This window comes from Eptatretus burgeri, chromosome 13, assembly GCF_056783735.1.
Source record: "Eptatretus burgeri isolate ZD-2024b chromosome 13, Ebu_testis_v1, whole genome shotgun sequence".
Taxonomy (NCBI): domain Eukaryota; kingdom Metazoa; phylum Chordata; class Myxini; order Myxiniformes; family Myxinidae; genus Eptatretus; species Eptatretus burgeri.
In genome coordinates this window covers 81,542,066-81,568,627 of record NC_140973.1, presented here as the reverse complement: position 1 = coordinate 81,568,627, position 26,562 = coordinate 81,542,066, and the positions used below count along the sequence as shown (strand labels likewise).

Sequence of the window (26,562 nt, the reverse complement as noted above, 5' to 3'; positions counted from 1 at the left end):
ATAAAACATTTTTTCCCTTTTATTTTATTAAATCATTTTCCCCTCCATTCCACTTCCCCACTCTTCCTCATTTATTTTCTGAGGTGAATTGCCTCGCACCCTCGTCTCGCTTACCATAGCGTACCACCGACTACCCACTGTATCCGGAGTCTCGTTTTCTGAGGCAGAATCCCGAAGTTCGCAATGAAAGCCACATCGGCTTCCACCTTTCCAAACCCAGACATGTGCGGCGTGGACGGGCCAGACTGGCGTCTGGCCGAAACCCTGCCCAGAAGGGTGGACCGCATGAAGGCCCGGTCCAATCGGGATGCTCGGATCAGACGATGACGTAGGCTTCGCCATGGCTCCTCCCCGAGCTCCAGGCTGTATAAAGCATGGACCTCCGAGAGAGAAGTTGGTTGTCGAGTTAGTTTTGCGGGTCGTTGCAGAGATTGAAGAGAATTGCAAGTTATTTGGTCGTTGAAGAGAATTGCAGGTTGGAGAGGTTGAAGAGAATTGTTGTTCCTGCTGCCTGGCTCTGCCTACGTTTCGCCTCGACGGCCTGCCTACTGCACTGGTCATCGCCCACATGACCTCGACCAAGCCTCTTATCTGATCCTGCCGACTACTCATCTCTCGCCTATTTGAACTCCGCCAGTCACAATTACCACACGTGCGGCTGTGGACCGAACTGCACAGCTTTTGTCGGGTGCCACACCACGGAGCGTCCCTTCCCTCGAAACGCTCAGGTACCAAAAACTGTGACCTCAACTCCCTCCCTCCCTGGCTGCAAAAGGTCCCTTTCCTTTTCATTTGGTTTATTTTTTCTGAGTGTGTGTCTGAGTGTGTTGGCGCCTATCCATTAGGTAAGCCTGTATAAGATCTTCAATGTTGTAATTGTTGCTTTTATTAATCTCGTGTCAAGTCTGCACTGTGTCTGCTTTTGTAAGTTGCTTGTATAATTGTCGCACCCACACCTCTCTCATCTTTCCCCTGCATTACATACCGAATAAACCTTTTTGTTGTGCCACATGCTTTTCCCCGCTTATTGGAAATAAATAATTGTAGAAATGTTCCCAGCTCGCCTTTGTCTTTTCCTCCATTGGACCAGCATGGTTCGAATCTACGTTTAGCTGGGTCTTTATTCCCAATAATCTGTTCCTTCCAGCCGGTACGTCCTTGGCAGTGCCGCTCGACTGCATCGGATCCGAAAATGTAGTCGGTAGTTGGTAGAGTGATCCGGTTCGGGCAAGGCGTACCGAGGGCGTGGTTCCCCGGTAGTCGAAACCGCGTGGTTAATTAGGTAACTTGATTCTAGACAGGAGGAGCCTATGCCACGCGGTTGAGGTATGGGCGCCCGCGGTCGGTTAAGCGACCCGCCGCGTCACGGAATTATCCGTGAGCGATGGCCTACAATTCCAGGGAGTCTGGTGGGAATCGACGTAGTTTCCCCCACCTCGTGGTAGTTCTTCGCCGAACCCCTGGCCCACAACAATACGTACACACATACAAACATATACACACATAAACATATATACACACATAAACATATATACACACATATACATAAATACACACAAACATAAATACACACATATACATATACACACATATACATATCCACACATAAACATATGTATACACACACATACACATATAAACGCATACACATATATACACACATCTACATACATACACATATACACACATATACATATATACACACACAAAAACATATATAGACACATAAACATAAACACACATATACATATACACACATACACATAAAAACACAAATATACATATACACACATATACATATACACACATATACATATATACACACACATATATATATATATATATATATATATATATATATATATATATATATATATATATATATATACATACACACACATATGCATATGCATATACATATACACAAATCTACATATATACATATATACACAGACAAAAACATATACACACATATACATATACACACGTACACACATATACATATATACATATATACACACATATATGCACATATACATATACACACATATACGCACATTTACATATAAACATACATACACATATATACACACATGTACATATACACACATATACATATACACACATATACATATATACACAGAAACACACATATACATGTATACACACATATACATCTTCACACATATTCATATATACACAAATATACATATACACACATACACCGATACCCACATATACATATACACACATACACATATATACACAAACACATATATACACATAAACATATATACACATATACAGATACACATACACACATTTACATATACACGTATTTACATATACTCACATACACATATACACACATATACATATATACATCTATACACATATACATATACACACATATACACATATATGCATATACACATATATATATATATATATATATATATATGTACATATATACTCATATACATGTTGGCGCAGTGGTTAGGGCAGCGGCTTGGGATCCAAGCGGTCCTGAGTTCAAGCCCCGTTGCGCCACTGAATTAATACACCAGGGGGTTGACTCAGCCTGTCATCCTTCCGAGGTCGGCAAAATGAGTACCAGTGTACTGGGCCGGTGTATACCCCGGTTAAAATAGGTGTACCATATCCCTGTGTTGTAAGAGGCGACCAGGGTTGCGTCAGGAAGGGCATCCGGCGTAAAACATGTGCCAAATCACTATGCGGATCATACGGATGATCCGCTGTGGCGACCCCGAACGGGAGCAGCCGAAAGAAGAAGAAGAAGATATACTCATATACATATACACATATACATATACATACACATATACATATTTAAATATACACACATACACATTTACATACACACATATACACACATTTACATATATACATATCCACACACATATATATATATATATATATATATATATATATATATATATATATATACACACATATACATATACACACATTTACATATACACACATACACATGCACACATATACATATTCACACATATACATATTCACATATTTACACATACACACATACACATATACACACATATACAGAAATACATATATATATATATATATATATATATATATATATATATATATATATATATATATATATATATATATATATATATATATATATATATATATATATATATATATATATACACACACACATACACATATACATACATATACATATACACACATTTACATATGCACACATATATATGCACACATATACATATTCACACATATACATATTCACATATTTACATATACACACATACACATATATCCACATTTACATATACACATATACACACATGCATATGCACACATACACATATAAACACATGTACATATCCACACATTTACATATACACATATACACACATATACATATCCACACATTTACATATACACATATACACACATATACATATGCACACATATACATATACACACATTTACAGAAACATACATATACACACATTTACATATACACACATTTACATATACACACATACACATATACACATATACATATACACACATACACATATACACACATATACATATACATACACACATATACATCTACATATATACATATACACACATATACATATATACATACATACACATATATACACATACACACATTTACATGTACACACATACATATGCACACATATACATATACATACACACATATACACACATATACATATATACACACATACACATATAGACACATACACACATTTACATGTACACACATATACGTATGCACACATATACATGTACACACATTTACATATACACATATACACATACACATATACACACATATACATATGCATACACACATATACATACATACACATATACACACATATACACACATATACACACATACACAAATACACATATACATATACACACAAACACAAATACACACACACACACATAATCCTGGATTGCTGTGTGTGTAATACAGACATGTTCTCCATCTCGCTCTCCTGGATCACCACAAATGGAACTCCCGGCACGTTGATGAATATTTCAAACGATCTTCACCACAAAATCTTTCCGCTCCTTCCGGCCCGAAGATCACCAACCGATGGTGGTTTTTAATGGATGATGACCACCACTCCACACGAAGATCACCACCCGATGGTGGTTTATAATGGATCATGACTACCACTTCACACGAAGATCACCACCCGATGGTGGTTTTTAATGGATGATGACCACCACTCCACACGAAGATCACCACCCGATGGTGGTTTATAATGGATCATGACTACCACTTCACACGAAGATCACCACCCGATGGTGGTTTTTAATGGATCATGACCACCACTCCACACGAAGATCACTACCCAATGGTGGTTTTTAATGGATGATGACCACCACTCCACACGAAGATCACCACCCGATGGTGGTTTTTTAATGGATCATGACCACCACTTCACACGAAGATCACTACCCGATGGTGGTTTTTAATGGATGATGACCACCACTCCACACGAAGATCACCACCCGATGGTGGTTTTTAATGGATCATGACCACCACTTCACACGAAGATCACCACCCGATGGTGGTTTTTAATGGATCATGACCACCACTCCACACGAAGATCACCACCCGATGGTGGTTTTTAATGGATGATGACCACCACTCCACACGAAGATCACCACCCGATGGTGGTTTTTTAATGGATCATGACCACCACTTCACACGAAGATCACTACCCGATGGTGGTTTTTAATGGATGATGACCACCACTCCACACGAAGATCACCACCCGATGGTGGTTTTTAATGGATCATGACCACCACTTCACACGAAGATCACCACCCGATGGTGGTTTTTTAATGGATCATGACCACCACTTCACACGAAGATCACCACCCGATGGTGGTCTTTAATGGATCATGACCACCACTTCACACGAAGATCACCACCCGATGGTGGTTTTTAATGGATCATGACCACCACTCTACCAGGGCCCGTGATGTCGCTTGTGTTTACCCCAGTGGATCATCGAGGTCCGCTCAAAACTCGTTACAGGTGTCCGGGTGGGTTGGTAATATGAACTTTACACAGTAGTTGGTGTACCTACCTACCTCCCTTTCCTTCCTACCTTCCTACCTTCCTACTCTTCATTTTACACTACTACGAGTGGTAAGGGGAACGTCGACGTCATGTAGTGGGAGTTGTTCGCGTTGATTGGGGGGGGGGGGGATGGGAGGAGATGCTTTATGTTGATTTGGGGGGGGGGGTGGTTGGGGAGGGGTCGCATGTATTGACAAAGTCGAGATCCGTGTTGATTGGGGCGAAGGTGTCTCCCGTTTATTTGGGGGAGAGAGGGTGGTCGCTTACATTGATGGGGGAGAGGTGGCTTGTGTTGATGGGTGTGGGGGATTAATGTTGATATAGGGGAGGGGTCGCTAGTTTTATTCTGATGTTAATGGAGGGGGGGTCCTGATGTTTGGGCGTGGGGGGGGCTTATAATGAACAAACCCATTTCGGTACACACGTAAGGAGTGACCAAGAGGGTTTTAATCTGGGGGCGATGGGAACGGAGTGGGGGGGGGGGTAGGAGGTGCACAGCTGACGTCTGTCCGGTAAATTGTCCCTCCCCTCGTGCCCTCACTCCCTTTGTCCGCTTGCCCGGGACTGCCTCCCGACTCATCTGAAGTTGCTTTGTGACGGTGCGTGACGTTTTCAGGAAACTTTCTCGCCGAGCTGGAGGGGGAGAGAAAGGACTCGGGAGGGTCGACAAGTTCGGAGGGGACAACGGAAAAAGGCGGGAGAGAGACAGAGAGAGACAGAGACTCGGACTCCTCGAGGCGCTTGAAGAACCGCCGTGGGTGTTGCGGACCCGTCGCTCGGACCACTCTCGCCGCGCTGTTCAACTTTCCGGGAATCCGGGCATTCCCGCCATTCTTATTCCATATGGTTCGCTGTTCGCGTCTTCACCGAGACGCTTCTTGAAGCCGCACATCGCAGGGAAGAGCTGGACGGAGGAAGGAATCCTGCAGCCAGTGAACCATGCAAGCCGAGGCGCCGTGCGCCCCTCCGCGCCTCCCGGTGGCTTCACCACGACTCCGCGACGGACTCCCCGGACAGCCGCTGCTGGGGCAAGATGGTTACGGAGGCAACACAGGTAAGCTCTCATTCTCACCTGTTACAAGGGGCACTCGTACGTCACGCTATGGTTTATGGATCTGGAACCTGATGAGTGCTTGATTTGCTTCTGCGCTGCGGAAACCAACTTTAAACTTTGCACCAGAACTCGCGATGGGAATCGTCCGGAGGTTGGAAGTGGACGGGTATCCGAGGAGTGCAATGACGATTGTTTGGATTCAACAAGAGCTTCATCTCTCTTTTCCTTTTCTCTGTTTTTAATCGCCGTGTTTATTGTTCAGAAACATGGATTACACCGACATAGTACTCCACCCCCGTGGTGCAGCCCCCCTGCGAGGCCAGAGCTGGCCTGAGATTCGAACCCAGCAAGATCGAGCTTCGAGGGGAGTGGATACCTGTAGGTGTAGGTGTGGGGCATCCTTCCAGCACAAGACGTGCTGTGTGTGTGTGTGTGTACGTACTTAAACAGAGTGAATAAGAATAATGTTTCAACACTCTTTTATATTAATTAATTAATTATTTTGGATTTTAAATTAATAATTCCGTATTTTTTCACCAAAAGTGCATAAAGTGAACATAAACCCAACGTGACGACGCAAGTCGTGGATACGTGGAAATGTGATATATTTAATTTTTTCATACAAACAGATTTTCATAAAAATTTAATCATGTAAATCTACAAATTACATACAGCTCACTTTAAACCGTTTATACGGTACATTATACTGATTCAATATATATTACACGAGTGATAATGGGGAATGTTTGCACACCGCAAGGAAGTACTTGGGTGCAAGGAACCTCACCTACGTCTACGTGCAGACTTAATAAAAAAATACGAGAATGTAAGACCCGTCGCTTCGGAAAATACCAATCTTTGCTGTGATGGCGAATCAATAGTGCAAGAAGAAAAAGGATCCCTGAGAGTGCAGGGATAACCGGCGTCGCAAGTTGGTGTTTGCAGTTTTGCCACGTGTACCCATGTACCCATAAAAATAAATAAATAAATAAATAAACAAAATTTTCAACAAAAACTTTCTGGGAGTTCCCTGAATCCACGTAGTTGGATTTATTGAAATCCGTTCATCCGTTCTCAAGTTATAACGCGGCAAACGGAGACAGACAGTCAGACAGACACGTCTCGTTTTATAATACAGGTATCAGCTTTGTGTGTACATAATATACACGCACTACCGGTCAAAAGTTTGAGAACTTTTTTTTTCATTTTTCCAGTTTTTACTGAAATTTAAGCACTTTAATGTTTCAATGTACTCTGAAATTAAAGCATAGAACGAATAAACAATTGCAGATAAAAAAAAGAAATCATGGAATCCTTTTGTTAAACAATATTTAATCTAAATTTCTGACTCATCAAAGGAGCCCCATTTTGCGGATACAAGAGCCGAACATACTCGTGACATTCTTTCTACAATGGAAATCAAATATTGTTCAGAAAGTTCTTCCCAACACTGTTGCAGAAGTTCCCACAAATGTGTTGCACACTTGTAGGTTGCTTTGCTTTCACCCTTCTGTCCAGTTCATCCCAAACCAGCTCAATGGGGTTTAAGTCTGGAGACTGTGCTGGCCATTCCATGATTTGAATCCTACCGTCTTGTTATTTTCTTCTAAGGTAGTTCTGACATAGCCTGGAGGTATGTTTTGGGTCGTTATCTTGCTGTAGGATGAACCCCTGACCAACTAGGCGGAGACCAGAGGGTACTGCATGGTGCTGCAAAATGCTGTGGTAGCCCTTTTGGTTCAGGGTGCCAGTCACTGTGCAAGTCGCCGACTCTGGATCCAGCAAAAGAGGCCCAGATCACCACGCTTCCTCCTCCATGTTTGACAGTTGGTGTCACACACTGAGGAACCATCCTTTCGCCGACGCGACGGCGTACAACAACCCTGCGTGATGAACCGAAGATTTCAAATTTTGATTCATCGGTCCACAAGACCTTCTTCCAGTTTTCAGTAGTCCACTGGCGTGCTTCATGGCCCAGGCAAGCCTCTTTTTCTTCTTTTACCATCTCAGCAATGGCTTTCTTACTGCCACTCGACCTGTCAAACCTGCAGCTCAAAGTCTTCTCTTCACAGTTGAAACTGAGACTTCCTTACTTTGACCAGTGTTAAGCTGTGCTTGAAGCTGTGGTCCTGTGAGCCGCTATCACACAAGCTGTTGACTCTCAGAAACTTGTCTTCTGATTGTGTTGTGGCTTTGGGTCTGCCAGACCTCTTCCTGTCAGAGTTTCCTCCAGTTTCCAAGTGCCTTTTGATGGTATAGGAAACTGACACCTTGGCGCTCTTTAAAATTTCTCTAAAGGAAAGACCTGCACTTTTAAGGATGATAATGGTCTGGGTGTCTTCCTTTGTTAATTGTATTTTTCTCAGCATTATAACAGCAATATACTACTTCCTGCAGTGCAATATTGTCCAAGTAATGCTTCAGAGGGTGTAGCAACACAGTGTGTTCCAACACTACTTTTATCCAGACAAAGGGTTTGTAACTAATCAACAAAAGTTGGGACACCTGTAGGAATTGTTTGCATCAACTTTCAAGGCTTAATTTACTTCCATTGCTCCAGAACAGCTGCAGTCGCTCACCCATTATTTGTTCCCTGAAAAGAGCCTTTTATTAACAACTTAAATTTACATTATTTTTTCAGTTTTTGGTGATGGTTTTAGGAACTTCTGATAGCATATGACTCCATCGACACCTCACTATCCGAAAACATGGACCAACTTCTACCTTCTCATCCAAACTCTCTCTTCCTCATATGTGGCGACTTCAATTGTCATCATGCCAGTAGGCTAGGTGTGGGTACCTCTCTCACCTGCCATGGCACGTCAGCAAAGCTTTCTGCGACTCATTGGGACTGACTCAATCGGTCAATTTCCTCAACCTGGATCTCAACCAACGGTACTCCATCTCTTCTGGATCTGATTTTGACAAATTTCCCTGACAATATCTGCTGTTCTTCCTCTGCTCCAATCGGTTCTTCTGACCACGTTCTTGTCAAAGTAAACATCTCTCTGGCTGTTATTAGAGAAGCACTTCAGCGCCATCGAGTCTGGTATTTCACTCAAGCTGACTGGCAGGGTCTCCAAGCAGCCAGGAAAACTTATAGACTGGTCTCCCATCACTACTTTCTTCAACATCACCTCATCCTGGGAATTATTTCAAAGAAAATTGCTCTCTTTCTCTCATGCACAGGTTTATCCCCTCTCGTCTTCAGTTGTCCTACACTTCCGCTCCCCCCCGCCCCCCCTCCCCGTGGTTCACTGAAACTTGTGGCGATGCAGTTGTCCTGAAACAACTTACCTTTGCCTCTTCCTGCCTGGGCTGGAGTTCCTCAAGGCAATGTTCTGGGCCCTGTTCTTTTTCTGGTTTTCCTCAATCATCTCTTTGACTCTCTGGAAAATCCTCTTTATCTCTTTGCTGATGACTCCACCCTCTGTCGTACCATATGTCATCCCTCAGACCGGAAAGCAGCAGCTTCTTCGGTCGCTGCTCATCTGGATAAATCTCAAACTGGTCCAACACGTGGCTGATATCTTTCAATCCTAAAAAATCTCACACTCTCACTATGTCTCTCCAAAAAGACCATTTAGAACCCCCCCCCCCCCCCATATACTTTCTCAACAATCCTCTGGAATAAGTCCTTTCATTTAAGCTTCTGGGTGTCACTATCTGCCATGATCTTTCCTGGGTAATCCATATTTCCAACCTGGCCTCTAAAGCCAGTCGCCGACTGGGAATCCTCTGTCGTACAAAGTCCTTCCTCCGCCCACCTCAGCTCCTGACCACATACAAAGCTTTCGTCCACAGCCTGATGGAGTACTGCTCTCCCCTCTGGGTTGGTGCTCCTGCCTCTCACCTTTCTCAGCTTCACGCTGTGGAAACCAAGGCTTTTCAGATCATTAGCATCTCCCGCGATGAGGCTGAGTCTTTGGACCTCTCACTCTGTTACCGCAGGCAAGTCTGTGGTCTTTCAGTCTTCTACCGTCTCCTTTCCAGTCTCAGCCCCCCCCCCCCCACTGCTCTGTCTACGATATGTCCCCACCATATTTCCACATGGCGCTCAAGGTCCACCAATAACCTCCTTCTGGTAAAACTACCAAAATCATGAACCACTGCTCACCTTCACGCTTTCATTCCTCTTTTTCGCCACCTTTGGAATAATCTCCCTCACTCTCTCCAATCCCATTTTTCCCTCCAGGCCTTCAAAACTGCTTTTCACCACCACCTCTTAATTTCCCCCATCCAAAACCGCGATCTTTTCTACCCCCGTTAATCCACCCCAAGCCCACCTCCTTCAAATTCCCTGCTTTTCTTCCTCAAAGTCCCTGTCATGTCCATCTTGTATTCCCCATGTTCCCTGCCCCATCCCTCTCCCTTCCACAGATCTCCTAATGTCTCTGTTCCCCACTGTTTTGTCCTTCTCACTCCCGCCCCTCTTGTCCCATGCCCCCCTTGCTGTGCATTGTGTGTTAGCTCTCAACAGAGCCTCGACAATGTATACAAAATAAATATAATATTGTTGACTTCAAGGTTCTTTATAAATTTGTTTTTTTTCGTCATTCCACAACGTTTCGTTCCACGTTCCACAAAAAAAATTCGTTGTTTCACAAACTTCCTTTGATTAGATCCAAATACAGTAACCGAAACTTTGACTCACCTGTCCATAACATATTTGACCATTCGTTTGTCATGAATTTTTTGTGTTTTTGTGCATATTTCAGTCTTGTTGTCCTTTCTTACTGCAACACATCCTTTAAGTCCTGATATTGAAAGTGACCTTTGTTCTGTTTATGGACAGACAACGACACCTGAGTTTTCTGCCAATTCTGTTGTTAATTCAACGCTTATCTTCATTCTGGTCCTTGAGGATATTTTTCTTCAAATATTGCTCATCCTTGTTCAACAGCTTTTTGGGGTTTTTTTCCATTCATGGGTTTGTCAATTACAGATGATGTTTCTGTATATAGTACTGTATACTTGTTGGTTGTTCTTCGGATACCATACTTAAAAAAAAATTGATGTGAGATATTTCACTCAATGTTTTTCATTCTTTATGCTGAAACATAATTCTATGGCAATCGTCCACTGAAATGTTATCCACCTGGTTTTAAACTTTCAGTAAATCCAGACTGATATATGTCTTCTCCAGTCTAAAAAGTGGGCTTTTCGCTTTATGGATGTGTCGAGAGGAACACCTGACGATGAGTCCTCAATTAGATTTGATTGGTCAATGTGATGGATTAGCGAGGACAACATGCTGGATTCATATTATCTGCTCATGTATAGTTTACTTGGAGTTGTGATCACAAGTTCTTGAAGATTCTGATCAATGTGACAAACTTAGTTTCCTCTGACCCAAACTGTTCTGTATTAATGAGTCAACACTGTAATTATTGTAGAAATCACAAGTAGAGGCTTTAAGTAAATTGTTGATGCTCAAAACATCCATATATTGGAAATCCAAAATGTGTCTAATGCTTTTGCTCAGAGATTATATATATATATATATATATATATATATATATATATATATATATATATATATATATATATATATATATATATATATATATATATATATATATATATATACACATGAACATCTGATTGAATATTTAATGTTTTTTATGTCTCAAACAAAGTGTGATGGTAACAATGGATTCAGATTTTTATACTCCTCTACATCAGTAAATGAATAACAAGTTCGTTAATGATCCTAAAAAATACCAAACCCAACTGTAAACTGTCACCCTCAAAGGGTTGTGCAGGCAGGGTGTTGCATCATGCATGAGAACGTCATCGTCCTCCAACGGAGGGATGGTAAACCGGAGACCCATCTCCTCGCATATCGTGATCTCTTGGTGTGTTTTGCAAAGAGTGGGTCATTGTGTATCAGTGCCTTATTCAAAACATACATGTTCTACCCTGTCCATACTGCTGGGAAGGCAATGGCAGACCACCCATTGCATTCCCTGCTATAAAACTGCTTCACCTTCACTGACACCCTGAAAAGGATATTTGGACTCGAAAATTAACTGTTATTCAAGCAAGTGGATCGATTTGAATCGGAGAGAAAATACAATTGCTCCTTTTCATAATGAATTTCCATTATTTGCATATACAGTGCAAGATTACGAGACAACCTTATTTGGTTTCTTCAACTCTCTCTCCTTCAGAAGTTCTTTATTTTTATACCAGCTGGTCAGTAGTACTTATTATATTAATTGATTCATTACCGTCACCACAGAAGGTGGAATGACCTTATGTTTTCACCCCTGTCTCTCTGTCTGTTTATTTGTTTCTGAACAAAATATCTCAAGTAGTTGTGGACGGATTCGGACAAAATTGGTGGACATGTTGGGTGTGTCGCAAGGAAGAATTGGTTCGATTTTGGTGAAGATCCCAATCCGGATCTGGATATGAGAATTATTTAATTTTCAAAGTGATTCTTCACCATTGAGAGATTGGGCCAAAAACGAGATTGTAGCGAGCCCGATATGTTCTCGTGGATCAGGCATTACGTGGCCGAGGTACGCGCTCTACCAAGTGCCCTTCTAGTTTTTGATGCGATGATACTGATTTTTAAGTAATATACAAAGAACTGAACATGGTTTAATTAATTTTTTTTGAGGCGGTAAAGGTTTATCTTGATTGTCAAAATCAATTTTGGTTAATTGTTAAAAACCTAACCTGGCTGGTACCACCCATAAAAATTCCAGAAAACCACCATAGTCATTACTTCGTCGGCGTGAGGTAATCGGCAGAATGATAGTCACAGCACGCAAAGTGTAATGGCTGCACAATTTGCTTCAACCTCGTCAGAAAGTGAATCTGACGATTAATTTTCTGATCAAGAATCCTCAGATTACGACGACAGTCAAAATCACAATGCAGAAGGTGCTGTCAGACCGTATATGTATGAACCCGAGGTTATGAAATACCTGGAGATCACAGCAATCGAAATGAGGTCGAAGAAAGACTCAGCAATAACAACTGGTAAACTAGTAAATCCTAGAGCTGGAAAGTGGCAAATGTGGAGTTTAGTGGTATTTTGATGCAATACTTCCCTGTAATTATTGTAGTAACTGGAGTAGCACTCGGTAGAGCATATATCTGCGCCAGGCTGAACAGTTTACATTTTGTATCCCACTGATAGGCCAGATCTAGATCCGGACCTAAAATCGAATTGGCTGGTTCTGGTCACCGAACAAACGCCACGTTATTTTGGTCCTAATCCATCCACAACGTTTTGACATGTCATACTATATATCGTTTTTCATCCCATCTTTCAACAAGGAAGAATCTCTTGAAAAATTGAAAAATTATCATATCCCGATTTACAGTGTAATGCTAGACATATAGATGATTATTACTATACTGGATGGGAATATCCTCACAATGTACATGTAGTGAGTGAATGATGTATGTACAACAGGCTAATTTACACCAATTGAACATAAACTGTACAGCTGCCGGGACAACAGTACTGCAAGCACATGCATAAGTATACATTGATACCATTGTTAATGCATTGAATTTGAGTGTCATTAAATGCATCTTTAAATAAAGGGTGCAGGGAACAAAGTTGTCTTTGTTTAATTAGTGTTACATAACGGCATTGGAAACACCCCCTCCCCCTTGTGACACTCCATAATGCTTGGACATACACCCCCTCCACCGTAACACTCTGTAATGCTTGGGTTTACGGGGGGAGTAGGTGTATATCCAAGTGTTACAGGGGGTATATATCCAAGCATTACGAAATGTTACAGGGGGAGTGGTGTATATCCAAGTGGTGCAGAGTGTTACAGGTTGGAGTAGGTGTAACACTCTGTACCGCTTGGATATAAACCCCCCACACCCTCATGGGTTTCGTAATTTTTTGACTGGCCAATTTTCCGCAGCTGTTCCTTCTATTTTCTTATCTTGCATTCATTTAAAATTATCTGTAATCTTCGTTGGGATCACGTCGGCTTTTAATTGCTTGAATTTACTCATCCCATACTGGGAATACAGTCCGGTGTCGTTCAAATTATCTTTAAAATGGGTGTGGCAAATGATGCTTGAAACAATTGGGCCACGTCGCTTTCCTCTGGTGAGTTTTACTTTGGCTCTCCAAATTTTCCTTACAGCTGAATCTTTAGGGCAAACATATATATATATATATATATATATATATATATATATATATATATATATATATATATATATATATATATATACACACCATTTTTGGTTGTGTTGCTACAACCAGCAACAACACATCTACATTGCATTCTCAGTACCTTTTCAGAGTTCAGAGTACATGTGTAAGCCACATGTAAACAAAAGTCCTGCAGCAAAACTATCCTCGAGATGATGTGGCAGGTTACACAATATATTTATTTTATTTATCCGAATGCAGCCTGTGGCTGCTTGGCTGCATCATTTTCTGGGGTCGTAGCCGTGCTGCTGATGCAATGCCCCCCTGTTACCAGGAAGCTGGTACTCATTTCACCAACCACTGAATGACAACAGGCTGAGTCAACACACCTGGTGTTAATTGAAAGGCTCGACAAGGGCTTAAACTCAAGACCCAAAGATCTTAAGCCAACACCAAGCCAGTGATGATCACACAATCACTTCATCATTTTTTGGGGGGTGGGGCCAATCGAGTGTACAAGGACACTAAAAAAAGTATGTCTTTGGTTCAAGATATTTATTCGAGAAAAAAAATGATTACGTGTAAAGTGAAACCATACTTAAACCAAACATTAATTTCTGATTCTGTGGACCTTTAAGGTTGTAGAAAATGAAACTTTTTTCCAGGAACTTTCCCACCGTTAATGCTCCGTCTTCTACACCACCTTATCTAATACAGTTCCATTTGTTATTCGTGTCTGTTGTTTGTGTCCTTTATGACGTCCTTAAAAACAGTGCGTTTCCTGTGTGCAATGATTTTCAATTTTGTTTGATTGCCAGAGAGGCTAAAACAGTTACCTTACTCCTCTCTGCACATATGCACTCATGATAAGATTCTGTACAGTTTGCTGAATTCAGAGCCAAAGTACTGCTAAACTGCAGGTTCGTATTCCGATTCGTGTTCTGCTTCTGTATATTCAAAATATAAAATTCAATGGAAATTAAGTTGTTCCTCGATCATAGACTGATACCTGTCAGACAGACAGACAGAGTGAACCGATCGGTTAGCCCTGCTTTGCGTTATGCACGTGGGCTAATTATACATATAGTATGATAACATGAAGCTTGGTGGAAGGAGTATCACTGAGTAGGGGGTGGCATATGAAGATAGGAGTGCCATGCTATGGTGGGTGTGCATAATAAAATTGATGTGACCAGGGTGTGTGTGTGTGGGGGAGGGGGGGTTATTAAAATGCTCCACATAAAGCATTCAATAATCCAAAGTTAACCCACAATATTTAAAATATAATCCCACTATTAATTTGCAATTGGTCAATGGCTTTGATGACAATCCAAATTTTTATTATGGACCCTAGGCATCAAAAAGCTACATATATCCAACAAACAGTTTCATATGGAACACCTCAGCGCCATTAGAACATTTAAATTGCATCAGATGCAGTAATAAATGCAAATAGAACAGCAAATGTAGACGGAGGTTATGTTTTCACCCTTGTCTGTGAGGATATTTTAAAAGGTTATGGACTGATCCGGATCCAGAAGCTCGAATTTTAAAAGTAACCCTTTTACAAGTTTGTTAATTTCTTATTGATAGGTCACATGGTTTGGTGGCCATCTTGAATTTACCCAGAACCTTCAAACATCCTCTTCTCCAGAACAGCTGGTCAGATCAAGGGGAAACTTCACACACATATTGCACACGCATAGTGAATATAAGTTTGTTAATGAATAATTGATAGGTCACATGGTTTGGCAGTCATGTTGGATTCAAGAACAATATTAAATAATGTTTCCTCTGGAACCACATAACCTATCGAAGCGAAACTTGGCAACTGTAATCTACCCACATGCCTGAATATAGGGTAAAAATTATAATGTCACACGTCACATGGTTTGGTGGCCATCTTGGATAGAAAAACGCACCTTATCCGATTAACACGAAACTTCACACACGTGTTCCACTACACGATTGGAAGCAGAATATAAAGCTATGATGTCATAAGTCACATGGTTCATCAGCCATCTTGGATTGAAAATTAATAAATTTTTAAAACTTCTTCTCCAGAACGGCTGGACAGATCGAGACAAAAATTCACACACACTTTCCCCAACACATCCTTTCACAAGTTTGTTAATTTCTAATTGATAGGTCACATGGTTTGACGGCCATATTGAATTTACCCTAAAACCTTCAAACATCTCCAGAATGGCTAGTCAGATCAAGGGGAAACTTCAGATACGTATTGCACATGGGTAGGGAATATAAGTTTGTAAATGAATAATTGTAGGTCACATTGTTTGGAAGCCATGTTGGATTCAAGAAATATATTAAATAATGTTTTCTCTGGAACCACTTATCCTATCGAAGTGAAACTTGGTAACTATCATACACAACCATTTCTGCATATATGCTAAAATTTATGATGTCACAAGTCACATGGTTTGGCCTCCATCTCGGATTGAAAAACGCACCTTGTCTGATCAACACAATACTTAAGAAGCATGATCCACAACCCCATTAGAGGGAGAATTTAAATTTATGTTGTAATAGGTCACATGGTACGGCAGCCATATTGGATTGAAAATTAATAACTTTAAAAGTCTTCTTCTTTGAAACGTCTGAAAAGATTGAGGCGAAACTCCACATGTATGACCGCTTCTCCATGACGAACAAAAAGTTCTCCCCCCCCCCCCTTTGATGTATGACACATCGTTTGGCAGCCATATTGGATTGAAGGAAAAATATTAATTAATGTTTCCTCTGGAACTGCTGCATCAATATATGCGAAACTTGAGAATTATAATTTAGCCGACATGTGAAACATAGGTTTAAAATTTCAACCCGATTGGCCCCACGGTTTGGCAGCCAGAATTATTTAATTATTTGAATCTGAGAACTTTGAGATTTGTTTTTTTTTTCCAGAAGGCTCATTTAGCTGCACCTGAATGCGTTTGAGGGTACAGGAATAGCAATTCAATTGATACCGATGATGGCTCCAGGAAAAATGGTCAACTATGTGCAGAATAAATAGATTGAACACTTTGTGCGATCCGGTTCGTAACTCGTCAGTCCCGCGCTGTCTCGAAACAGGGCTGTATTTGTATCACTGTTAAATAATGTTTTCTCTGGAACCACTTATCCTATCGAAGGGAAACTTTGCGACTATCATTTCAGTCTCGTGTTGCATCAAAGGCGGATGCCTGGGTACCCGGTCATCACTGCCAGCAGTTATAAAGTGGCAGTTCTTGTTATTATTGCTATTGCGTGAGTGGTTTATTCTTGATAATGTGGCATTTGTGTGCAGTTTCAAGGTGATTGTTCCTTAAAAATCAATGCACCCCATGTTATTATAAATTATTGTTAGATTTTATTTTTTAATGAACAATCATCTGCAAACTGCAAACAAAAGGGCTGAGCTTAAACTAGACAGGTTTCAATTGAACTTTTGTACCAATAGCCCATATGCTGCTGGAGATGTAGTTAAGCATTGTAGCTATAATGCTTCATTTCCATACTTTACATTTCCTTTAGAATAATGCACTTTTTAAAAATCTGGCTTAATCATCATAATATGATTGATCAATCAATCAATCTCAGACATATTGATATCTCTGCAATTCTGGCCACGAGGGCCAATACAAAGTCCATTGGCAATCATTCTTGCAAAATTCCTGCCTACATTGACTTTATCAGTTTACACAGCAGGTACGACCCGGTTCTCACTGGAAAACAGAAATGGAACAGAACTTCTTGTCACAGGTTTCCTGCGGATACTTGACGTATTCTTCTGTCATGATAGCAGGTTGTCAAGACTTTCACAGTCTATTCCTCTTTTTAGAATAAGTTTGCATCAAATTCAGAGAATTTCTTTGCTTTTTGTTAGCATTTAAAATGTTATTTCCCTCATTTGAAATAATTTGTAGGTTTTCAGTGTTGAAGTTTGAAGCCAAGTCGACAAAGTAATTCATGTTGGATGAAAGAGATAGGTTCCATCTGCACAACTCTTGGGAAATGTAGTTTTGTTTTCCTGCACAATACTGCCTGCGGATGTCTTGAGGGTGTAACAAGGACAGACAAACAGGGGAGAAAATACAACCTCTTTCCACCGTAGGTGGTGGAAGTAAAAGATGAACTAAACAACATTGCATTAATTTAATAAATATAAAGTACCTCTGCGGATTGATTTCAGAGTGTAACATTGTCGCGAGGGTTAGGTTTTGATGGTGTCGCCTTGAATTTCTTGTGAGAACTTTTCAGCCTCAAAAGTGTGTGATTAAGATTGTTAGTTAAGGGGGAAGATAATTATTTGAATTTTATTGGGTCAATCATAGATACCTTTGATGGATTTATTCACACTAATATCCCATCGGTATTGGCAGACCTGTTTGGCACTGACAGTAAATACAGAATCCAAAAAGATGAAGATACGATTTGATTTGATTTTGGCTGCTTCTTTAAATGCAATTTGTTTTGAAAGAGAGGGATATGGAGGTGGAGTTGGAGCTACATCGAAAAGGTGCACTTTAAAATTGATGATTATATACAGTGTGCATAGTTATACGAGGACTCATCTCAATAATGATGACATTATGCCATCTATGGGTTGTGCATTGTGGAGGATGAAATCAATGTTAATATAGCCGTCCTGTCGAGATTCATGTTTTGTCTTTTTTGTATATAATATCGAGGCCGAGAGAGCCAACACACAGAACATACTGTATAACAAGGGGAGCAGGAGACAAGAGGGGTGGGAGAGGGAAGGGAAAGAACAGTGGGAAAGAGAGATATGAAGAGATCTGTGGAGGGAGAGAGACACGGGGAAAACAAGATGGGCATTACAGGGACTTTCAGGACTTTACACAACAGGGAACTTTCCGGAAGGAAAGCAGGGAATTTGAAAGAGGTGGATTTGGGGTGAATTAACTTTCCCTTTAAAATGAAATGAGGCTTTCCCAAGAAAGATCCTGGCAGAGAGTGAGGCCCAAAAGCTCAAATTAATGGACTTCAAGGGGATTGTTGAGAAAGTAGATTGGGGTGGGGGGGGGGTTCAGATGGGCCTCTTAGAGAGACATAGTGAGAGTATGAGATTTGTCAGGATTGAAAGGCATGTTCCACGTGTTGTACCAGCTTGTGATTTTATCCAGATCTGCAGAGAGCGAAGAAACTGCTGCTTGCAGATCAGAGGAATGAGATGGTACAGCAGAGGGTGGAGTCATCAGCAAAGAGATAAAGAGGATTTTCCAGAATTGGAGAGATCATTGATGAAAATCAGAAAAAGAACAGGGCCCAGAACATTGCCTTGAGGAACTCGAGCCTGGACAGGAAGATTTGATTGGAGAACTCCATTCAGCGCCATATGTTGACTGCAACAGGAGAAAGTTCATGAGCCATGAGTGGAGATTGCCTTGAATACCAGAAGAAGAGAGTTTGGTGAGCAGGGCAGGGTGCCAGACCGTATTGAAAGCTTGTGATATGCCTAGGGAGATGGCTCTGATCTCATTTTTGGCATTGAGGACCTCCATCTATTGTTAGGAGAGCAGAAGGGACTTTCAGGAAGGGAAACAAAATCACATGTTGATCTTAAAATGTTTAAATCTGTTGTAAGAGTAGGCCTTTGGACTAGTACTTTGATGACATTTACCCTGACGATGTCGTTAACTGAGAATATGATTTTGACCATGCTTCATATGTACCCCGCTTTAAGTCCTTTGACATCTACTTGCTAAAACAAAGGACTATGTGAGCTGGAATCAAGCACAAGTGGGTTTATTGTTGTAATGTCACTAATTTTCTTGATGACAAGATTGAATCTTCTGGAAGAGTGAGATGACCGAGAGTAAAAAGGCAAACTGACAGTAAGACATGAAAAATGCAAATGCAATCTCGAAATCAATGACAGTTTGGACAGGAAAACATGGGAGCATATTCAAAACAAGATTAACAATGCAGGAAACAAAGAACAGCAGCATGAGAGATCAGGTCCATTTTCTTAGTTTTTGAAGAGGTTTTCACATAATTAGGAAAACTGCTTGCATTCACAAGTAATTTGGAATGGAACAGAACAGGAACTCAAAAGAAGCGAGCGAGTACGAAGAACACGATGCCCCGCAGTGTTCAAGTATCTCCAGGAGGCCTTGACGTTTGTGGGGGTTACATTCTTGAAAATCCTCATGAACCACAAATTTAGGAGGTCATGGGGAAAATAGGGTGAGGACTTCAAGTTTAAATTTTGTCCAAATTGTACCCATCAACATGTTTGTTCATAGTTTGTGCTATTTGTGTAAATTAATGAAAGAGTTATGATAACACAAGATACAGTTTCCAATGTTTATTGAAGGAATGCGATCAACAGTTTATTAAAAGTGATTAACCAACCGAACCATAAAAGTTAAAAAAAAAAAAAAATTAAAAAGGAAATTTAAAAAAGAAACAGTAGGTACCGTTTCAATTTTTTATTTGCACAGACGCACAACTTTTCAAATGATAATGTTCACAGGTGAGGGTGATGATGAGTCGGATAGCAAAATGGAATGTAGGTGAGGGCACTGAAGTAGGTGAGGCTCTGGAGGTGGATGGACTATGGTGGAGGGTCGGGGGTGGGGGGAATAAAAAATAAAATAGAACAAAATAAATGAGTGATCGTGAGCTACCGATCAGATTAATTATCACAGGTTTCCATGTACAGTAGTTTCTTGTGTGGGAGCATCATGTCATCCAACCCCATCTTGAACTTCACGTAACGCTCCATGACCGGATCAAAACAATGTCTAACAGCTTCTTGGTAATTGACCACAAGTTCTTTTCTCCTGACAAGGTGGAGAGCTTGCTGTCAAACCGCGACTCAGATTCTGCAACCGGTCCAGACGGCATCAGCCCACGTGTCCTAAAATCCTGCTCCTCTGCTCTTGTCCACCCTCTCTCTGTTCTATTCACCCTCTCATTTGCTCAAGGTCATCTGCCATCTGCTTGGAAATCAGCAAACATTACCGCCCTGCATAAAAAGGTACAAAAACAGATCCCTGCAACTACAGTCCAATCAGCCTTCTCCCAATCATCATCAAGGTTATGGAATCCATCATCGCTTCAGACATGAAATCCTTCCTCTTCTCCAATGGCTTGATGTCTGATCTTCAATTTGGTTTCAGACCAGGTCACTCTACCCTGGATATGCTGGTTCTGCTCTCCCAACAATGGATGAAGGTCCTCAATGCCAGACATGAAATCAGAGCCGTATCCCTGGACATATCACGTGCTTTTGACACAGTCTGGCACCCTGTCCTGCTCACCAAACTCTCTTACTATGGTATCCAAGGCCATCTCCACTCATGGCTCGCAGGCTTCCTCTCCTGTCGCAGTCAACGTGTGGCCCTAAATGGAGTTCTTTCATCCCCCCCCCCCTTCCTGTCCAGGCTGGAGTTCCTCAAGGTAGCGTTCTGGGCCCTGTTCTTTTTCTGGTTTTCATCAATGATCTATCTGACTCTCTGGCAAATCCTCTTTATCTCTTTGCTGATGACTCCACCCTCTGCCGTACCATCTGTCATCCATCAGACCAGCAAGCAGCAGCTTCTTCGCTCACTGCAGATCTGAACAAAATCACAAACTGGTCCAACACGTGGAACATGTGTTTCAATCCAGACAAATCTCACACTCTCTCTGTGTCTCTCCGAAAGGACCATTTACAACCCCCCCCCCCCCGCCACCCCCATCCACTTTCTTAACAATCCCCTGGAAGAAGTCCTTTCTTTAAAGCTTCTGGGTCTCACTATCTGCCATTACCTTTCCTGGGAAAGCCACATTTCAAACCTCACCTCCAAATCCAGTCGCCGACTGGGAATCCTCCGTCGTACAAAGCCCTTCCTCGGCCCACCTGAGCTCCTGATCACTTTCAAAGCTTTCGTCCGCAGCCTGATGGAGTACTGCTCTCCCTTCAGTGCTGTTGCTCCTGCCTCTCACCTTTCTCGGCTTCACGCTGTGGAAACCAAGGCATTTCGGATCATTGGCATCTCCCGCGATGAGGCTTAGTCTTTGGCCCTCTCACCCAATCACCGCAGGTTGGTCAGTGGTCTTTCTGTCCTCTACCGTCTTCTCTTCAGCCTCGCCCCCCCCCCTGCTCTCTCTGCGATTTGTTCCCACCATATTTCCGCAGGACGCTCAAGGTCTGCCAAAAATCCCCTTCTGGTAAAACTACCAAAATCACGAATCACTGCTCACCTTCACTCTTTCATTCCTCTTTTTTCCCACCTTTGGAATAAACTCCCTCACTCTATTCATTCCCATTCTTCCCTCCAGGCCTTAAAAACAGCTATTCACCACCACCTATTATCATCCCCCATCCAAATCCTCGATCTTTTCTACCCCCGATAATACACCCCAAACCCACCTCCTTTGATTCCCTGCTTTCCTTCCTGAAAGTCCCTGTAATGTCCATCTTGTAATGTCTCCATGTTCCCCGCCCCACCCTCTCCCTTCCACAGATCTCCTAATGTCTCTGTTCCCCACTGTTTTATCCTTCCCACTCCCGCCCCTCAAGTCTCTTGCCCCCCTTGCTGTGCGTTGTGTGTTCGCTCTTATACGAGCCTCGACAAGGTATCCAAAAAAAATTCTAATAAAGTCCTGCACCATCTCACCCAAGAACTTTACCGTGAGTTTAGACCTCGACACCTCTTCCTCCTCATCACTGCCCGCTTCCTCCTCATCCTCAGAAACCTTGGTAATGGCTTCCAACCACTCCGTAGTGAGCTCCTCAGTATTATTTGAGGTGATAAGAGCATCCAATTTCTCAGGCTCCAAGTCGTCAAAGCCTTCCCCTCCGACCACCAGAATTTTATGCCTCTCCTCCGTGTTGTCAGGAAAGCCTCTGAAATTCTTCACTGCCTGTGGCCACAGGTTGTGCCAGCAGGCAGTGATGGTGGAGGTTCTCACCTCGTCCAGCGACTCTTATTGCACCAATGGTTATATCGTGTCATGTTAAAACTTAATGAGGTGGTAAATCAGGCAATGACGTCACGGCAGACATTTTTCTCGGGCTCCGCAACCTCAGAATTTACCACTACACCACTGGTGAAGGAGAAAATCGTACCAACTGAAGTTCACACGATTATCACATGCAATCATCAAGTTTGTTCAAGTAAGCATTCACTGTGTTAAACAACTAATTTTACATATTTCCTGTGTGTTCCTGTACATGTAATTGCAGAAGAAATGGATGTCGGTTTTGGAAGTTTGGGAACAATCACTCATTCTCACTTGAAATTCTAGAAGCTTCGATTTTAGTGGATTCCAACAGACCTCACATTTTATCAAAACGCAGTTCATGTGATCATTGTTACAGAGCTCCTGGTACTCTATCAGACGGAGGGCGGTGAGTCATTGAAGAGGATGGTGATTTGATGAGTCTTGGGTCCATCATTTATGTAGAGTCAAAGCGAGCCGGCAAGGAGGTGAGACATTCTTGGTTCCCACCACCAATAATATGAAATGTTCATCCATCAGGAGGACAGCTTATGGCCATAGTTTTGGGGGTTTTTTAACTGTTCAATCCGCATGGAATTCCTTAAATGTGGGGAAATCATCAATCCAAAGAACTACATTATTTAATGAAATATCAAGAGGAATGGTTAGAGGATGGTCCATGTCTCATTGCATGACTTGACTGCACAATACTGCTCACCCTCGCATGGCAAATGTAATCACCGATGCTCTCACGGAGACATGTCAGGAAGTTCTAGATCATCCCCAATACAGTACAGACTTGTCACCGTGTGATTTATATCTGGACAACCTAAGTAGCATCTGGGTAGCATCCAGTTGATTAATAAGCCTGATGTTGGCTTATGGTCTTAGGGTCATCAGTTTGAGTCCTTCTACCGTTGAAATAACAACAGGTGGGTTGACTCAGCCTGCCATCCTTCTAAGGTCAGCAAAACGAGTACCAGCTTACTGGTAATAGGGGCACTGCATCAGCAGCACAGCCACACTTCCACAAGCTGCACACAAAACAAGAATAAGCTGATGAACAATGAAAAAAAAAGATATCAAAACACGTGTCCTGAAAAATACTGCATAAGCTGGTGCAAGTATTTATAATCGGATGCCATCCAGGTACCACCGGATGCCATCCAGGTACCACCGTATGGATGGGTCATGTGTGTGCATCTTGCAAGAGCATAGGTGAGAAATTGGTGAAGTTTGGGCGTTTCTTTACCTTGGAAAATAGGTGACGTTCCGTCAACTTCTTTGTTCTTTTTTCTTTGTATAATTAATTGTCCACATCAGCCTTGACCTACCTTCAAAAATGGGGGGGGGGGGGCAGTGGAAATATTAAAAAAAAACAGATGAAGTGAAGAAAACGGAGTAAGGAAAAGATAAGGAGTTAATGAAAGCCACTTTCGGTTCGAAACTACAATGCAGCAGAATGCTACCTCCATTCTTACTTGTGTCACGTGATAAAAAAACTTTCCGCAATGTCCGTGTACTATCGTCCAAGTTTTCCAAAAGGTGAGATTTACGATTCTTCCTGATGAATAGGAACTTTGGCTGAGCTGGGATGCAAAATGAGAAACACCGCACTCCGTGGTCTGAAAAAGGGGTTTTGTTTCTTTAACAACAGAAATTGATTTATAAAAAAAGTTGAAACAGCAAAAGCAGAACTTACTTTTGCAAAACAAAGGTTTGCCAGAAGCAAATCATGACACGCATCTAATTTTGTCAACAATCTATGGTGTGAACTTGACGTTCCTCGCTGGTTTTATACGTCGCCACCTTGGAATCTGGCACATCTCCTAAATAGTAGAATGCATTGGACTGGCTCATTGATAGATTGGGGAAGGACTTGGTTCTGTGCCTCACCTGTGTGACCTTGATTCCCATGCGACTCGGCTGGGCAGGTAATGACGATTGACCCAGTACATTTCTTACTTTGATAAAACTTCTTTGCAGAACTTGGTACAAAGGGAAGGAGGGGGGCTTGGGTATAATGTGCTTTCATGATGACAACTGACATCGTCTTCACTATATTCAAGGTATTATTTACATAAAAACAGGTAACCACGGAAATTCCATGTAAAATGCGACTTTAAGTCCTCAACTCTCACCCCCCCCCCCCAAAAAAAAATACCCCACACCCTGAGGCTCCAATACCCTCCCTCACTTTAAGTTTTCAAACTTCCTCTTCACCACAAGTCCTCAACCCCCACTCCTCCCCAAAGCTTCCACCCACTCTCCCAACTTTTCCCGTCCTTCCCCTTTCTTCCTGTTCTTCAAAGCAAGAGAGCAGTCTTGCCCCATTAAAATAGTGGAATATCTAACTCGCCTTCCCTTCCCATCCCATATCCACGTAGATATTATTATGCCGTTACCAACTCCATCCAACATAAGCTGCTTTCCCACCTGCCCAACTTCTCCTTTCAACCCGTTCACAATTTGTTACAGCGAGATATGTCTCGGGAGAACAATTATCCAAACTACCTTCAGGCCACCATTCACAATCTCGCAAGATATGGCCCATGAAAATACCTTCACAGCCACTTGAGAGTGGCTGTTTAAAAAAAATATATATATATATATATATAATCATAAATTATCTGTGATGCATAAATACGTTAAAATTAGATGCAAAAACATTTAATTCACAATCTCACGATATGTAACGGAGGAACAGACGTGACTGACAAACAATTTTTATAAAAAAATATGCTCGTATCACATCAATCAATGATATTTCACTGTACCCTTTGTATTTTGGGGTGAGGGGGTCATATACTCATTGCTTCTCCATTGGCCTCAATTTGACCCTTTCTCACCCTCAATACCCCCCAGTAACAACAAACCACGTCACAATGAAAAATTTCCTTGTGACGTCACATCACAACTTGAATATTTCCGTCACAATGAAAACAAATTACAAATTTTTGCCCTGGTTTCCTGTGTCAGAGTGGTGGCCCATCCAGGATTGTCACCCCTGGTTGAGAAACCACTTCAGGAGAACTGACGCTGTACAGAACATGGTGCATAATAATAATAATAATAATAATAATAATAATAATAAATAATAATATTTATGAGACAAATTATTTTGTTTCTTACAATTACCATCTTATTTGCTCCACATACTTCACGTTTAACTTCTCTGTTGAGCTCGAACTTTGATCGGTGCGGAACGCTGCTTTCAAAACTCTTTTGCGTTGTCTGTCGCGCACTGCTCCACTT

At 41.6% G+C, this 26,562-nt stretch overlaps 1 protein-coding gene across 1 annotated transcript in view; it reads left to right on the top strand.

Annotated features, from left to right (window-relative positions):
- The first annotated feature begins 5,731 nt into the window (after positions 1-5,731).
- Positions 5,732-26,562, top strand: part of LOC147014913 (FYVE, RhoGEF and PH domain-containing protein 1-like) — a 184,342-nt gene continuing 163,511 nt past the window's right edge. Inside the window, exon 1 of the mRNA XM_085853368.1 lies at positions 5,732-6,215. Within this exon, the coding sequence (XP_085709494.1) occupies positions 6,101-6,215 (115 nt within the window). The 5' untranslated portion in view covers positions 5,732-6,100. The remainder of the gene's footprint in view (positions 6,216-26,562) is intronic.